Source organism: Strix aluco, chromosome 14 (assembly GCF_031877795.1).
Source record: "Strix aluco isolate bStrAlu1 chromosome 14, bStrAlu1.hap1, whole genome shotgun sequence".
In the NCBI taxonomy this organism is placed as follows: domain Eukaryota; kingdom Metazoa; phylum Chordata; class Aves; order Strigiformes; family Strigidae; genus Strix; species Strix aluco.
In genome coordinates this window covers 6,797,185-6,815,076 of record NC_133944.1, presented here as the reverse complement: position 1 = coordinate 6,815,076, position 17,892 = coordinate 6,797,185, and the positions used below count along the sequence as shown (strand labels likewise).

Here is a 17,892-nt window from a genome sequence, read left to right as displayed (position 1 = left end):
TGGAATGAATGCAGAAGCGGGGAAGCAGCAAGAAGGGTTCAAGTTTTGTAACAAAGTTCATTTCTATATGTTTTCCTCTTTCAAATGGATGCTTTGAATAAATAGTGCTTTCATTTCCCGTGAGGCAGAGGTGAATAATAAGTACCTCATCTGGGGACGCCGATCTCCCCAACATCAGTCATCTGCTTGCAGCCTTACACTCCGGCAGTGCTTTGGCTGAGCAAATTAGCCTGAAGTGTTGTGCCCTTGGCTGGCAAATCCTTTCAACCCGGTTGAACGGACAAAATGAATACCCAGATTGTTCCTACGTCTGTTATTCTCTCATGTTTATCTGGCTGAGCTGTCAGTCAGGCCATTATAACTGTGGTGCACACTCAAATGACTTGTCCACTCACAAAAGCAGAGTCTGTTGATGATAAGCTAAACAAAACTGGAGAACGACTGTTGACAGAGTTGGGGGATCTTGCAAATGTCTCAGGTAAAAGCAGAAATGCAATTTGGGAAGGTACGGAAGGAGCTTTTATTACGCGTGCGTAGTTTTAAAGCGTTCGCTGGGATTTGTCGGCAGACGATAAATGGACATTTATAATGAATTGGATTCCTCTCTACTTTAAACAAATTAAGCGGCACGCAGAAGATTTCTGAAACTTGAATGTAAGGGTGTATTGCACTTACTAGAATTAATTAGCCTGAAAAGACATAATTTACTCACACAGACTTTGCCAGGACAGAGCGTAGCTGCAATCTGCCATGTGCCGTCCTCTCCCTGGCGTCGGCGGGAGGAGTGGCGAGCACCCACAGTGCATCGGGTGGGTTGTGCGGGGCTTGCCGGGGAGAGCAGCCAAACGTTCCCACAGGGCTCTGCACACAGTTAACCCTGGGGTTTAATTACCCTGCTTCAGGTTTGCAAGTCCCATGGACTTGAACGTGTTGGGTGCTTGCTCCTTCCCAGACAGGGAGGACATTTGCACGAGGGGGGATCATCGGTTTTAATCCTAAAAGGAATTGGGCTTCTTAAATATCCAGCAAAGCCGTGAACATCTCAGGTGAAGTGCTGTGTGAAAATTTATTTCCTGACTTTTAATTTTTCTACTAGGACCCTGAGTTAGAAGTAGGACTCTGAGCCACTCCTGAAACTAATTTGACTGCATGCCATTAAATAACGCAGTGCCTATCTGCTGAGTGTGAATATAGCCAAAGCCTTCCTGGTCCTTTAGCTTCATGTTTGTGATCATAATTAATAAGCTTAAAGTTTACAGATGGTGAATGTGAACACAGTCTCAGATGTTTGAACAGTGCTGAGCTGCATAACAGAAAGTGTCTCCTCCAGCTCCTTCCCAGGTAGAGAGACTCATTCAATGATGGATTGTGAGAAGAGTTTTCTCCACCATCCCAGCATCCTACTTTCTGCAATGGAAAGGGAAAAGACAAGACTGAGTAAGGCTGCAAGGGTTTAAATCCTCATAAGTGTCATGAAGAAGCACAGGAACGCTTAAGTAAAGAAGGTCCTATGTCTTGCTGAGAGTTTGTTACGATGCACTGTTAGTGAGGGAGATGCTGCTGAGAGCGTGGCACAGCACAGCAACATCTCTTTTATCAGCAGCTGGTGCCTTCAGAATCCCAACCCCAGTAGCCTTGTTGGCTGTGATGATAACTGTAACGGATGGTACAGCTATTTTTCATCAAATGCTTGTTAGTCAATTTATTAGATTCCTAATATACTAATGCACTCATTTGGCAGGCATCTCGGCAAACGAGACTTGCAGTGGAGTGTACTCATTCAAAGTCACGGTAACTCGCAGGTTGCTGATTTCTCATCAGCACTCAGAAGATAATTTGCAAATGTGCCATTTATCATTATGCGCTTTGTAGAAGCATATCTCATGAATGGGATAAATAGATAAGAGTCTAATAACGAATATTTCCTTCCCAAACACCATTACCAGCTTCTAGAGTATTATGTTTTATATAAATTGCACATACTGCACCTATATGTGCATCTGAGTTTGCATGTGCTAGTAAAGTAGCTGGGGACACAGTTTTTTAAGGATGACTAATGCATTTATTGATCCCTCTGCTGAGGGACACAGGGTTGGAGTAGATTAGATGTTGTCTACTGAAAGAAATAAGACTTTTATTTGTAGTAGTTTAAGAAGCGATAGGCATGTTTGGACTTTTTCACCATGAAAAGTCACCACTAACCTTCTGGCTTTCCTTTTCTCACTGGGAACGTAAGCATCTGTGAAAAGCCACCAGTAAAGCCAACAAAAGGATTATTCAGAGGCTGGATGGTAAGGATTATATGGCAGAGGTTGCTGAAGGAGCATTTTTTCTTCCACACCAAAGACAACAGGCTGTATGGATGCTCTGACCTGGACTGCTGTTTGCCACTGCATTTGACTTTGCATCGATGACTGCTTTTTATTCGCTTGTTCACTTTTTACTAGGAAGAAGTCTAAAGTAACAGTAGCTGGGCGATCAGTCTGCAAATGTGATTCCTGTCTCCTCTTGTGACATTCAGGGTGGAAGCCCTGCATACAAATCATTGCTTCTTATTTTTGCTTCTGCAGATGTGCTTTTATTAAATGAAAGGTGTAACAAGAAGCCCAGCATAGGAAGAAGCCCTTTTGCCAAATGGCTCTGTGTGTTTAGCTCTGCGACTGCTTTCCAGCAGAGCTGGGAAACCATGCAAAGATATTGATAATTGATTCCGTTTTATATAAGTTAAAAACTAGCTTTTCCCTCCTAGTGTGAAAGTAATGGGTTTTGTCTGGAGAAAGATAATAATCCTATGAACCATTTCTACGCCCTCTATTAAAGAATAGTACAGCTTGCACTTGAACATAATGCCCATGTCAGCTCAGCTTTTTAAACATTCATCTTAAAAGAGTCTTCAAGGACTGGAAAAAGATCTTCCCCAGACACCAAGCTAAGTTTGAGGAACTTAAAAAGTCATGAGGATCCTGTCAATTAATGTATTTATTCTTATACATCTACTCTGGAAAAAGCATCTTCAGACATGAAAGCTGTTTTATTTCGATTAAAAAGTTGTCATTGCATTTACTTTCCATAGATAATGCAGAGGGAAGTATTTTTTTTCCCCCTTACTGTATTGGGGGATAAATGCATCTCTTCTTTCTTCTTACCATTTTCCTCATATGAATCTTTGTTTATTACATGGACAAAAAAAGAAGGAAGAAGAGAGCTAAATTGAAACCCTGCCTCCAAATTTGTATGCAGGAGGTGACTTGATTTATAAGCTTAAGTAATTTCATTTTTGTTCACACTCCTTCAATTGAAAGGCTCCCACAAACAGTGTTACAGCACTGAAGGGAAGAGATGGGAAAATTTATCAAGCTATTTATCAAATTATTTTCACAGTCTGTCAAAGTCATAAACATGCTAGAAAAGAAACATAAAGAGTATGTTCAAACAGAGGAGCATGTCTGCGTGAGCAGCCGGACTGCAGCACAGCCAAAGAGCAAAGACACGGCCAAAGACGTGGGGACTGCTCTTGGCTGCAACGGCATCTGCCCTCAAACCCAGTCCTGGCACTAGTGGTATTAGATCCTTACTTGATGGATTATGGGCTGAGAAAATGAAATAGAAAACATCGTTAAACGGAAGGAGAGGTCAGAGTGAAAGGGACAGACTTCTCCCCTCTCCGAGTCTCTGTTGAGGTTTACAAATGGAGATGGTGTTGAATCTAAATGCTGCACATCCTCGGTTGGGGAATGAATCGCATCCTGAGACGGGACTCCACGCTTTGGAGAAAACAGCCTTGGAGTATGTGTCCTTGGTGGCGGGTCTTGGGAGACAACATTGGCAAAGCAGGGAAAAAATAAACAAAAAAGCAACCGAGATTGAAGGAACCAGTCTAGTAAGAAATCTTTAATTTCTAATGAGCTTTAAAGGATTTGAGAGAGTTGATTTTGTTTTTTAACAAACCAGTTCAAGTACATGCCTTCAGATTATAAAAGTACCTGAAATTGCCTAGAATATCAGCATGCATAGCTTGTTAGTATTTACATATATTTACATAGGAAAACAAGAGAAAGATCTACAGTTATTTACAGTCTACATAGGAGAAGAGAAAGGCAGCATAATTGTATTTCCTAAAATACAGTAGTTGAATAGTCAGCACATGCATATTAAGATATATTTGCATGATAGAACGCAAATGTTTTAAGACATACCTTTTTAACTCCCTATGCTAAGGTATAGCATAATAAAGGTAATTTTTTTTTTTGTGTTTTGTTTCTAGTCTATTTGCATCAAGTGCTTTAAAATGTTCACTAACACAGCGGCAGCATTATTTACCCTGGCAATTAAAGCAACAGTACACACGATAATTTCCTACTAACTAGCAACAAGCTGCTGGTGAATGAAATATCTATTGTTTCTCATTATCCATCGACCAACATACAGGGATCTCTCCTTGTAAAGGCAGTGCCTAAGCTATCACCATTAATTATAGAAGTAATATAAATGAGACTCTACAGTATGTACTAAATGAAATATTAACAAGGCCAGTGTCTTTGAGCCTGAAAGATGCACTAACAGGGCACACTTTACAGCAGGCTATCTATGAAAATCACACATACATAATACAGGAGTGCCTGGCTTACAGCTCTAAGCCTAGAGTTTAGAGGCCTGTTTGCTAGATCTGTATTATTGCAAAATACATTCCCTTAATTAGTTTCTGGAAGACAGAGTTAGTAGTTAATTTCTTACCATGATATGTCCCCATCATTACACCCTGTGGTTTTTCAATGCGTTGTAGTACTGAAATGTGCGTGTATGTGCATATGTGTGTGTATCAACAGATGAAAAACAGTCTTTATTTTTAAAACCTAAACAAACAGCTCGTTAAATATTTGTCCCAAAAGGTCACTTGCTTAAAAAGCATTGTTTTGTGTAGGGTTTTTTTTTTCCACTCATATCTAAAATGAAACTCGGTCTAAAAAATTATCTGTGTAATGAAGGAGGAAGCCAAATGTCAGTATTGTGATGACATTCTTTGCAATACTGCATATGAAAAAGTCTAAATTTTGACTAGTAGTAGTATTAAAAAGCTATATAAATATATACAGCATATACAGTACCGTATGTATACATACATTTATATAAAGTATATATGTAATTAAAGTTAGATACAGCAAAAACATAAAACATTTCAAGTCAGCATAAGTTAATAACAGAAGTGATTTCAACAAATTCTCATCTACATATGCCCAAACACCAGCCAGCCCTATTCTGATGATTTAGTTGCAGCAGCATATCTAATCTGTCTTTTTGGCAGGATGTGTTTATTGTCAACAATCTGTTTGCTCAACTCTTCAAATTACCCTTGCCGGGAAGAATCTGCCCTCAACTGTCAAGTTATGTGTTTCAGGAGGATTTCCAATATCCTCCATAGGATTTCCATTTTTGATGGTGGCTGACAAGTCGTGATAGGACTCATGTTATATAAATGTACATCACAAAATCTCAGAAAGTGGGTGGCAGAGATTTTCAGGTATGATCAGCTCCTGATAGTGCTGCTGTGATGCCCAAGGACTGTCTCTTACATGCTCTTTGCTTCTCACTCCACTGACCAGCATTGGCACATAGGGCAGGGGGCAAGCAACGGACAGCAACATAATATGGTCACCCTGATCGCACCCCATTGCACTCTGAAATGAAGATCGATAATTTTCCTCAGGCATTTTTTTCCAAATCCAGAAATGAGCAGGAGCATGCAGTATCGCTCCACTGCTCCATTCTGGCCTGTGAGAAGAAAACAGAAGCAATACTGGATGGTAGCAATTTGCATGCAGTGCTCAAAACTGCCACTTCAGTGGAGCAGTGATGTCTTAAAAGTGTAAATCAGGTGTGAATGGGAGTTCAGCGGGCAGGTGAAGAAAATGCAGAAGTGATCTATGTGGAAATGTGATGTGGGTAAAACAGCCAGGGTGAGCAGCCTGTGGGGCGTGCTGCTGCTCCTGCCATTGAAACGCTGGTTGGGCAAAGTAAAGCCATGTGGTTCATTAAAGTTTTTGAAGTTTAAGATGGCTGCGTGTCAGGCTTGGAACAATTTTCGGAAGCTGACTGTGGACTTTAATAAGATACTGGGAAAAGGAGGGAATATGGTGCTCCCTGTGGAACCAGCTCCCTTCCAGGTGCTGTGGTAAAAGCAATTAGGTTGCATGGACATAGGTATCTGGTGCTGTCTTAAACATTGTATGGTTTTATTTGAGACCTATGGGGAATGTGTGTCCTTCCGAAGGACAGCTGTAGAGCATGCAGAATATCCTAAGGCAGCTCAGATGTCTTAAAACCCACGTTAGGCAACTGAATGCCACCCGTGGTATGCCATGATAGCTTTTGGTAGCATATGCAAAGGGTAGGAAAGATGAACCCATGGATCACCCTTTCAGGGGCTGGTTCCCTCTAAAGCATCCATTTTTTGAAGAATTCAATGGTATTTTGGCTAATAAGAGTTTTACCAAGTTCTCTGTGAACTGGGCAAAAAGAAACAGGGTAAGAAAGGGAAGAGACAGGAATAGGGCCCGGTGTAGCAGATAGCTTCACAGATTAAAGTTTATACAATAGAGAAAAATAAGCATGATTTTAAAAGGTAATTACATTTTTGTCAGCTATTTTTGCCAACCTTGTTCTACACCTTCTAAACATTTTAACAATGGTTTATAATATAACACTTTATACTTACACAGTGCTTTTCAACAATAAGTGTGAAAGCACTCCATAAATCTGAACTTGTCCTCACAACACCCCTGTGAGGTGGGTCAATAATAATATTCTCCTCATTTTACAGCTGGGAAAGTGAGGTACATGGAGTTGAAGTGACTTGGCGAAGTTCACTAGGGAAGTAAAAGTTGAAAGAGAAAACCAACCTGGTTCTTCTGACTTGACATCCTGTACTGTATTTCTTTTTCTCCTGTGGAATGATTGCAGACAATCTGTTTGACACTGGATGTTGGAAGTTGGAAGTTTTCAAGCACTATCATTGTCGTAATTGAGAACATAAGGGGTGTTGCATAACACAAACAACATGGTGCATTATCAAAATACATTTATTACAATGGACACATTTTTCTTTTGCAAATTTAAAACCCAAAATGTAAGTTAAATATAGTTGCATATACTGAATAGTTGAAATAATCACTAGGTCTTAATGCCTCAGCAGTTGAAAACAAATCCTCTTCTGTGAACTACTGCAGTTTCCTTACTCAAAGAACATAGCACACTTATCTTCTATAACGTATGTAAAGAACACTGTAAATGTGTAAAGGTCTTACTGATGCTAAGAAAAGTTACAGCTTGAAACCAACTATGCTTTGCAAGTAGAGAAGCTGATGGAGTTTTGAGTCTTTGTAGTTGGGAATTAATTGAAAAAGGCATACATCAGAGGAAAAAAAGCAGACCTTATAGATTTCGGTTTATCCGTTGTATTATCTTCTAAGAGATGCTTTGCTGGTTTAAATGTGGTGATGGGGGAAGGGGAGGTGGTTGAGAATCTCTGGTTTAGATGTGGTTCAGTGCGACCTTTGAAAAGACTGTAATTACAGAGTCAGTTCAGGTCACGTTTTCCTCCTGGCACTTGGGTGGAGATGGGACCTGAAGTCAACTGATCCCAATTTGTTTTTTAGATCATATTTGGCAGCTCCAAAGTTTTATTTTTTTAGCTGCGGATATGATTTCAGTTTATCATACTCACCCAAAATAGCAAAGGCAGGTCTCAATTTCATATTTCCTTGCTGAAAAAGCAATCAGGGAATCCTGTTTTCTTACAGGAGACTAATACATCCATATTCTGAGTGTTATTCATAAGATAACTGTGCATCTGGGATTGATCTGAGTAAGAGGACTGCAGCAGGAACTGAACAGTTCTCCTGTCATCTCACATGTGAGACTAAAACTTGTTCATTGCATTTTACAAAAAGTGACTATTCCTCACAGCTCTGAGTTACCCTGGTAGGAAATGGAGCAAAGTAACGCCTGGCATTGAAAAGGAGCTTCCTCAGCTATGACTGGCCTCAGCCACAGCCAATACCACCACACAGCTCTTAAGACTGCTCCTAAAAGCACTTCAGACACTGGGGAATCCTCAAGGTTGAATGAGGACATGTGGATTTTACACTTGCTAGTGTTTTTCAGAAGAGGTCATCGTGCTGTTCTCAAGGACTGGGGTTTGATGGGAAAAAGTACCAATTCAAGTTATCTGCTGAAACATTTTAACATTACAGAGAAAGGAATAAGTGTATTTTGAGAAAACTCTGTGCCACAATCCCAGCTGGGGGTTGCTAGCAATCCTGAAAGGAAACAAATCCATCTGAGGGCAGTTTTCTTCCAGGAGGTAAGCCAAAGCTGGGCTGCTGAGCCGCAATCTGGAGCTGTGGCTCCCCAGCCCGCTGCGGGCAGCCCGTGCCCAGCTCAGCCGGCCAGGCAGCACGTCCCTGCAGCCACTCACCCTGGACATGGACATCAGGCTTGCAGCAAGCAACAGAGCTGATCCTCAGCAGCTGCCAATCCATGGAGCCTCAGAGAAGGCAATGGACCTGTGCTGATTTACACCAGGTGAAGATGAGGCTTGAGAAATATAAAATTGCAGCTGTAGCTTTAGGGTTTGGTTTGGACAATTTGGAACGGATCATTGTGGAAATAGGCTCCATAAATTTTGTTTGTTATTCCAGGGAGATTTTATATTTCACATCAAATCAGGAAATGACCATTGCTGAAGCTAGCTGGCGGAGAGTTTTTCCCTCTCTAGCAGAACGGATTTGAACTCTTCAGGGTGCTTTTCAGAGGCACAAAGAAGGTATGGGAGACCCCATTGGTTTCATGATCTGGAATATGTTCATACTACCTCATCTCCACACTGCTATGTAATGAGTTATTCCGCTATAAATGGTACGTTCACAGTGCCGTTGTGTGGATCTGATATTTTTGTGTTAGGGATGTGTTGGCTTTGTCTAATAGTCCTGAGATGAATAACAGGAACAGCCTGAAAAGTTTTAAGGAAGCACTTGCCTTTTTATTTCATTTGAGCTGTTTGCTGGCCCTTGTCACAAATAGTCACCTTTCATGTCATTTTGAATTCACCTCTTTCCACTGGCCATCTTTTAAAATGCACTGTGCTAAACTTAACCTCAGGCTATCGAGATAACTGGCCTTTATCCTTAATTTTTCATAAGAAAATAAAACCCTCCCTTTCAAAGAAGCTGATCCCATCTCACTGGCAGGCAATGCTTAGTGCTATCTGTGTGCCCTTAACAGAGTTTAGAGTGGATCTTATTCATTTGTGGTTGATAAATATACAGATAAGTTATGGCTTTGTTTCTATTATTTATATGCTTGGTATGCAAACTTGCTTCAGAACAGGAATCCAATTTTAGAAAATAAACATGCATTTGAAAGTAGACAAATCTGAAAACTAAACATTAACTGTGTAATGTGTTTTCTTATCAGGAACATAAATGGTATCTTAGAATACTAACGGATGCATTACATATATTAATGAGGGTTTTACCGTATACTGTATCTCAAGAACCCCTTTTCTTTTACTGTTAAGATATTCAATATTAATTTGTATTCAGTGCCATCAGTTATAAATTGACAGCTGACAGTTATGAAATAAGTGCCTATGAACTAGTAGCTACTTAGTATTTTCATCTCAACAAAGGATTTTGGAAGGATGGATAATTTAGATCTTTGAGCCTCAACTATAAATAAACAGCAACTGCTGTATAAATCCCACCCTGCTGCAGTTGAAGATTGCATTACAAAACTGACAAATGATTTGCGGAAGAGAATGATGAACCCTTATTACTAAGACACTCTTCAACTTAATCCAAAACAAGATTCCCGGGTAATTTTACGTATGCTAGAAAGATTGATAGTGTGGTGCTTGCCTAGCAGCTTTCAAATGTTTGACTGGATCGGAAATGGCATTGAGGCATGATTAAAGATTCAGTTGGGCTTCTCACAAATTCTTTATCCTGTGTATTCATCATTGCAACCCGCTGCCTTTGTTGCAGGTTAAAGAAGGCTGACCCCCAGCTCTGGTGATTAGCACCCTGAACAACTGATGGACGTATGGAAAAAAAAAAATGTTTAGGTTGCCCAGTGCTTTTAGCATTGTTTATCAGTTGAAATTGTTGGGGGGGGGGGCGTTAATCACAATAGATCAGGGACAGTCTGTGACAACTGACAGGCTCATTGTTTAAGACATTTTTTAACGAAGTTGTTAACATTAATTCTTTTATATAGTACTCTAATCTTCTTCAAATTATGTTCTGACATGGCACAAACTGCTTGGCATTGAAAGTCATTCAACAGTGATTAAAGTGCTCTTTTTATCGGTTTAAGAATGTTTCATCTTGTATCAGCAGTATGGAATTGTTTACTAATTAGATTCCCTAACATCCTCTGCTGTCGTATGCTGATGATATGTGAACAGGAAAGCTGATGAGCAAAAAAATTAAAACTTGTTATTAAACTGTCATAAGGCCTAACATATAAAGATGTCATTCAAAAGATTGTTCATGAGGGATAAACAATATCTACTGAGAAACTAAGCAGTTTCTCAGCCTGGCTAGACATGGGTGGCAGCGCAGGCATTTTGCAGTTATCTACAGCTCTGGCTCTTCCTGGAGGTTTGTGGTATCTGAGTCATAGATGCAAAGGAGGAATTTGTCCCCTGAGGATCTTCCCGTTCAGCATGGCATATATGGGGCTGCTAGGCATCCCACTTTGGGCAGGAGGTTGGGCTAGAGACCTCCTGACATCCCTCCCAACCCAAAGTGTGATTTGATTGCTGTGATTCTGTGACGTTTGTTCCTCTCTGTCCTTGGGCAAGTCACTTAGGCAAATCCTCAGGTGTCTGAATGCAACTAGCTTACATTCACCAAAGGAAATTAGGTGCTTAAATGGCTTTGAGAATCTGGGATTTACCTTCTGTTTTGGAGTTTTGCTGTCTGAAGGAAACTCCTAGGTTTGATGAGTTCTTCTTTGTCCATTATTCTGAGATATTAAAGCTTTACCCTCTATCAACGAAGGGATAAATACGACTGCATTTCTCTTAAGTAATAAGAAAGGTACTTTTCTTTCAATGGTAGAGCCATTGAACTTTCTTCTTCTAAAACAGCCAACATGATTGAAACATTTAGAAAGAAGTGAAGATATACACAGCCAAAAAAGCAAATGGCACATTGCTTACATCCAGTTCTCAGTGAAACACTGGAGGCATCGCAAGATAAAGTGCTTTGGGCTTCCAGCCACATAATCTTTTATCGCTTAAAGAAAATATCCTACGCTCACACAGGGAAAACTATTCTCTTCTCTTGGAGTCTAGGTTGTGTCAATGTTCGAAGTATAAAGCACTGCTGTTATACTGTGGGACGTTTTTCTGCCTGCTGAGAATTTTGTTTAAAAGTCGTCAAATTTGACTCATTTGAAAAGATAAATTATTGTTTGGGTTGGATTTTAAACTGCTCTGATAAACTTCCATTTTATGAATTAGCTGAATTCTATTAGAGCTAGCCTGAGTTTAGCTTGGATGGATGGATGCTTTTCAGCAATAGCTTAAGGGCTCTCACTCTGCATTGAGCAATTTAGTTTAATTTTACCTTTCTAATAAAAGTCCAGTTGAATTGCTTGCAAAAAACTAATAATACTCTTCAGGGGCTTTGAATCATTCTAAACAGCTGAATACAGTGATCACACCTGTGCTGTGGAGCTTTATAGGATAGTTCAAATGAGCATAGGAATTTTATTGTTCTCTATTAATATTATTTTTAGTAGAACTCTATTCCATTTCTGCTACTGCCTTTAAGATACTTTCTCTTTTTTTAAAAAAGATATTGGTTTAATAAGAGGATTACTATGTATTATACTAACTTTAAAAATATTTTGGTCTGTTGATAAATATATGCCTTTCAAAATACTTAATACAGACAGTTTTGGTTTACCTTGTGATGGGAGATCATTTCTAAGTTGTGGAGTCATCATTATCAGTTTAATCCCATCTTCTGAGAAAAATGCATGTCTTGCAAACAAATATTTGCCATTACAAAATTGAGATGCCTCAATTAAGGAGAATTGGGGCTTTTTAGACTGCTTGCTGCCCTTGAAGGTTGGGAATGCAAAGTAGAGGTCTTCTGCAGGTTGACCCCCTAAGAGCACCCTGAGTTTCCTTGGCTGTGACAACGAAAGGCCAGCAAAAAAGGACTAGAGGAAGATCACAAGAGATTGAAGCCTATTCTCTTTCCCCGTGAAATTATCCTAATGTGGCAATATTTTTTTCAATCATACTTGGCAGCCTTATTATTCTGACTCCTATCAGCTCATAATTAGTTACCACAGAAAGGACTAAGATGTACACAAATAATCATAAGATGCCAGATAAACTGTACTGGTTTTAAATTAGCGTTGTGTCTTGCTATGTGTCCTCACCTATTATTTTTAATTATAGTTTACTAAGCAAACTAGCTTCTTGTCCTCTTTACAGCTATTCTGGCACTGCGCTTTTAATCTGTGCCAGGGAGTAGCCCATCGCCAGTGCCGGGGTGCTTGTCCCGACCCTGTGGCCTTGATCTCCAGGTTCCTGTTAGAGAAATTCAGAGAAACCCATTCTTCCTCTTTGAACATAAGTTCACTTGGTATTTAAAAGAAAAAGAAAGAAAAAGAAAAAACCTCCTGATCCACAAAAGCCTCTAATCTACCTGCTCCATTTCTTAAAGCATTATAAGACATGAGAAATGGTTGTTACAGAACAAAAAAACCCACTGGAAAGCCTTGTGTCTCTGTAAAATCAGAACCTCTCTCTGCCTGCAGCAGATAAGCATTCTTACAAGGCAGCGGTGACAACTGCCACAGTGAAACTGTTGATCAAAGATATATAGGCAGGTTTGGCACCACTCCCGATTGCACTTTACATGATAGGTCTTAATTGGAGTGCCCAGGTTAATTTTGTACAAGAGGTTTAAAAAACCCAAACAAACAAAATACATATATCAGCCTGCACTGCTGGTCAGGATTAGGAAGCAGGGGTGCCCGAGGTGTATGGTAAGTGCTCTCTGTGTTGCAAAGGGAAACCAGGAACTTTTGAGGTGCTGCTTTTAAACCAGACTCAACTGTTCTGGTTTCAAACACCACCTGGACAGACCCTGCCCTCTGCATCAGGCCAGACTCTCCCTGCTGCTGATACAGGTTCTTATTGAAAAGGGGCAAAAGACCTGAGACTGGGGCTGTGGTTCAGGATTGTCTTTTTCTTTTCTTTTGCTCTAAGAGAAAAGGAAAAGAAAAAAAGTCCTCACTAAGGTGTTTTGTAAATAAGTGGCCAGCAGGCAGGCAGCACCTTCAGCAGGGTTTCAGCCTTGTCACCAGGCTGGTTACCCTGTCAGCCACAATGCTTTTCAGTGATGCTTTCATAAAACACAGCTTCAGAGGACTGCAGTCAAAATTACAATGATAAAATATCTCTATATATATTTATATAGGCTTTTCTCTCTCTTTTTTTTTTTTTTTTTTTTTTTTTTTTTTAAATTCCAGCAACAAGGAGCTGCCACAACTGTCTACTGTGCCACAGCTGCGGAGCTGGAGGGCCTGGGAGGGATGTACTTCAACAACTGCTGCCGCTGCCTGCCGTCGCAGGAGGCGCAGGGCGAAGCGACGGCCGCGGCCCTCTGGGAGCTGAGCGAGAGGCTGATCCAAGAACGAATTGGCAGGCAGTCCAAATAACAGGGAGCTCCTGGAAGGATCAAAACACACGAGTGTGTGCACGCTCGAAAACTGCCAACACTGGAACCTGTCCAATCTTATCATCTAGAGGGTTTCCATATACCTCAGATACAGATTAACCAGTGTTAAATGAAATAATAGCAGTCACAACATAGCGAAAAATGTTAAGTACTAATGGGAAATGGGGAATACTGCGGGTTAAAGGGACAATGCGGCTTCCTGGGGCTTAGTTAGTCCTGGTTCTCTTTCTTTTGATTATAGCCTGTTCAAAGTGTAACCCAAGGAGGCATCTTTTGTCTTATTTTAGAAAAGCAATGCTGCAGATATTTTCTGTTGTTTTGATTAATGGGTACGTACGCAGCCCAATATGGGATTTCCTCTTTATTTTGATAATTACTGTCTGTTAGGCTTTAGGTATTGATTGGGAGATGGTAGTTGTGTTGATTCTTTTTCCCTACAAAGATTTTATTGGGTGTGGCAAATAAAAAGATTATTAAGGAAAGAAATCTTTCCTGCCCTTGACTGCTGGCTGCAAATACATCTGCTCTTTCTAGAAAAAGAAGGTGCAAGAAGACATCTGAACAGAAATGGTAAAGTCGCAGCCAATTAAACATTTCTATTTTTTTCTTAAAAGATTATAATAAAAGATACGTTGTAAACCATTCCCTAAATACCGTCGAGTTAGCAAAGATGATGTTGTCTCCTTAAGAACACACAGAGCGTAATCAGGGGTTTAAATGGTATTTCCGTCCATTTCTCAGTTCACAGTTTTAAGGAGTTCTTTTTCTTTGAAAGTTCACAGTTTCTCAGTTCTCCTGATACTGTATCCCATTCCAGATCTCTTTTTTTTTTCTTTCAATTCAAATTCAATAAAACAACATGCTTGCTTGAATATTGTCACCTGAAGAGAAAGTTTGTCTCATTTCTGCAAATGTCTTAGTTCCAATTTTTTTTTTTTTTAGAAAAGAAAACTTGAGGAAAAATAAAGAGCTTCTTGTTGATGCCAAGAAAACGCTGTTTTTTTCTTGTTTCTTTCTGAGTTCATTTTTTGTATTTTGTGCTTTGTAGCTGTCTTCATGCCAGAAGGTTGTCCTAAGCCATCCCCAGTCCAGCATCACATTTTCTGTAGACAGAATATAAACAAATAAATAGAAGGACACAATGTTAATAGAAACTTATTTGTTCCCCTTATTATTTATGATTTACTGCTAACAGTCTGCCTTCCATGATTTTTCTTGTCTGCAATCGTAATGCATTTGATTAGTTGTTGAATAGGTGTTACAGCCAAAGCACACATTCACCTGGAAGAAGTAGCCATCGCATCCCCCCATCAGAGAACCCACCGCACTTCTGTAAGGAATTATGATATTGCAGTGTGACAGCTGTACCTTACAGTCATATGTTACAATTTGGTTTGACTCTTTATTTTTTTTTGAGTTTACAGCTAATTCTAGTTTAGTGTGAGCGCTTCTCAGGTAGGTGGTGTTTAGTCTCTTCTGCCCATAAGGATTGAAATATCTAGAAGTAGAGTTTCAATCTGTGAAATTAAATTTCTTCTGAGTGGACAGGGGGAACCTGGGAGCCACTGCCCTCAGATCTGGGGTGAATTAGCTGACCTGGTTTTATACAGAGAAAATGAGGGCTTTTGTTTTCCCCCAAAGCCCTTGGCATCCTTCAAGCGCTGCCTAAGCTGCTCCCTACTTGGCCACTTCCTAACCTGTTGCCACAGTCATTCCTAAAAAAGCAGTAAAAATATATGGCCTTGCTTATACCTACTGTGCCACCAGGGTAGCAACATCCTCCAGTAAATAAGAAATCCTGCCCATGTGTCTTCCTCTACTATCTGCAGCAAGCCCCTTCCCCAAGGCCAGTACATCCTAATGAGCTTGCTCCTGCACTGAAATATGTGGTGGCATAAAGAAATACAAGGGTCTATTCCAGAACAAACACCACCTCTTTTCAGCCTTTTTGGGGAAAAAAAAAAAAAAAAAAGAAAAGAAAAAAAAGTTCTTTCTTGCCTCCTAGAAGTGTTGGTGTTGTCCAGTCTGTGCTGGTATTGTGTAATGTCTGAAAACTAGTAGCATAGGTCAAAGTGTTTGCAAGTTGAGGTGATGGTTACAGTCAAATTCCTTGTATTGTCTGGAGTTTATCTGGGAAGAAAAACTGATTAACTTCTGTCACCTGTGCAACAGCCTTCACATGTCCATTATTCTTCCTTTTCACAGCCAAACAGAATTACTCTCATATAGCAATACAGCCAGTCTACAACAGCAGAGCTTTGCATCAGAGCTTGGCATTGCTGGGTTAAGAAGAGGCAGTAATTAAGCAATGCTGGGAGCACTGCGCTCCCCCGAAGGCCTGGGCCTTACGCTCCATTTAGGCAAACATTAATAACCGATAATGAACACCCTGTCATTCCTTATTGCTGAAATATTGCATGCTTTTATGAGAATTCAGTACTTAAAGAAATTGCCTGCCTTCCTCCAAAGAGTATCTGGGAGGTGGTTTTCCTCCATACATGGCTCACTATTTCAGTGTTATGAGGTAAAAGCATTTTTAATGTTAGCATAGTTTTGCATTAGTATGAAGTAAGTTACCCCCCTAACTTCATTGAGTTGGTCGGGTTCCTCTGGTTCCTATTTCTGGTTAATAAATATTTATTGACACTAGTGTATTACCCTGTCTAGAATTTCACTGTCATAATTTTATCCAACTCAGATAAAATGACTTGCTCTCTGTTTGTTTCTTTCTTTTTCTTTCACTCTTTCATTCTCTCTTTCTCTCTTCTTTCTTTATCTCCATTTTTCCTCTCCCTCTCTCTATCCTCTTTGTCTCTCACTCTCCTGTGTTGAGATAGGCAGCCTAAAAAAGCTTTTTCTTTTTTTTTTTTTTTACCATTTTCATTCCAAATAAAAGAATGGCACAAAGCTCCAAAGCATTTGCTTCTATTAGAAACACTTGTGAAAATAATTTTTCTTGCACTCTCAGCTTGGTTTCAGCACAGGAGGGATGTGCAGAAGACATTAAAAAGGAAAAGCAATTGAAAAGAAACAGACTCCAAACCCTCCATTTTAATATCCTAGATGTGCCTAAGTCATTGGCTTTCAAATATATTTTGGTGTAAAATTTGGCACATTTACAGCCAGTCAGATTTATTTATTTGACTGGCTTACATTTTTCCGGTTGATTTACCTGAGGCAATGTCTGTGTGAATTACTCTACAATGCATTGACTCCAGTGTTCATTAAAGGTAGTTAAGTGATCTTGTGTCTAATATTAAAGCAAACCCCATTAACCTTAACTAGTATCATATCAGCAAAACAAAAAGAACTGAATAAAGCAAAATAGATTGGGTATTTATAGTTCTTGGAAAAGATCCAGCAAACTTACATCAAGCTCCTAATAGTCCTAATAAGCACTTGCTAGTTATCCCCATAAAAAAAGGAGGAGGCTGGCTAAGGACTGTGTCTCTGATGCACTGCTCAAGCCCCAGAGGACTTTCTGAAGGGGAGGCGCTGGAGGGTGATGCCGCAGAGCATTTCCCACCCATATGCTGAAGGGCGTTGCTTGACCCTCTCCCCTCTGCTTTCCTTCCAAAGTCAACATTTCCCATTTTAATGGTGATTTTTTGCCCTTATATGGGTGCCCTGGATCTGCAAGTCCATGTAGGTGAGCGAGCAAACTCCGTTGCTGGGAATGAAGAGCCACCAGAAGCTCTTAGGGGAGTGGAGGTGCCCTTTCAATCAGTGACAGCTTCCACTGCTGTCTGTGCAGCAGATGTTGCCTATGGTCTGCCCAGGAAGTAACTGACTGCTGGGACCTCTACTTGCAAAATCAGGTAGAGGTGAACCAGCAGAAACCCATGCCAAGTCTTGACTTTTTTTTTTCCCCCGCTTTTTCTTTTGACAGCTGGAAGACAAATTTCAGATATTCTCAGACCAGGTAGGGATTTTTATTAGAGAAAGTCTTTCCAGCAACACTGCAATAATTTGACTTATATCAAGGTTGAATAACTCCTTGTCAGGTGTTAAGCTCATGACCTTTCAAGCCAAACACACTTATACTAACCAGTTTACCATTGGAATGATCAATATCTTGTAAGTGAGAAAGTCTAGACAGATCTTATTTTGTCCTTTGGTATCACTTGTG

The 17,892-nt window shown here is 40.1% G+C and overlaps 2 protein-coding genes across 2 annotated transcripts in view; one reads left to right on the top strand and one right to left on the bottom strand.

Annotated features, from left to right (window-relative positions):
- WWOX (WW domain containing oxidoreductase) overlaps positions 1 to 14,635 on the top strand; it is a 530,750-nt gene extending 516,115 nt beyond the window's left edge. The window contains exon 9 of the mRNA XM_074839171.1: positions 13,555 to 14,635. Coding sequence (XP_074695272.1) covers positions 13,555 to 13,743 — 189 coding nt within the window. The 3' untranslated portion in view covers positions 13,744 to 14,635. The remainder of the gene's footprint in view (positions 1 to 13,554) is intronic.
- Positions 14,636 to 14,751: 116 nt separating this feature from the next.
- MAF (MAF bZIP transcription factor) overlaps positions 14,752 to 17,892 on the bottom strand; it is a 192,777-nt gene continuing 189,636 nt past the window's right edge. Inside the window, exon 3 of the mRNA XM_074839174.1 lies at positions 14,752 to 14,866. The gene's annotated coding sequence lies outside the window, so the exon portion shown is untranslated. The remainder of the gene's footprint in view (positions 14,867 to 17,892) is intronic.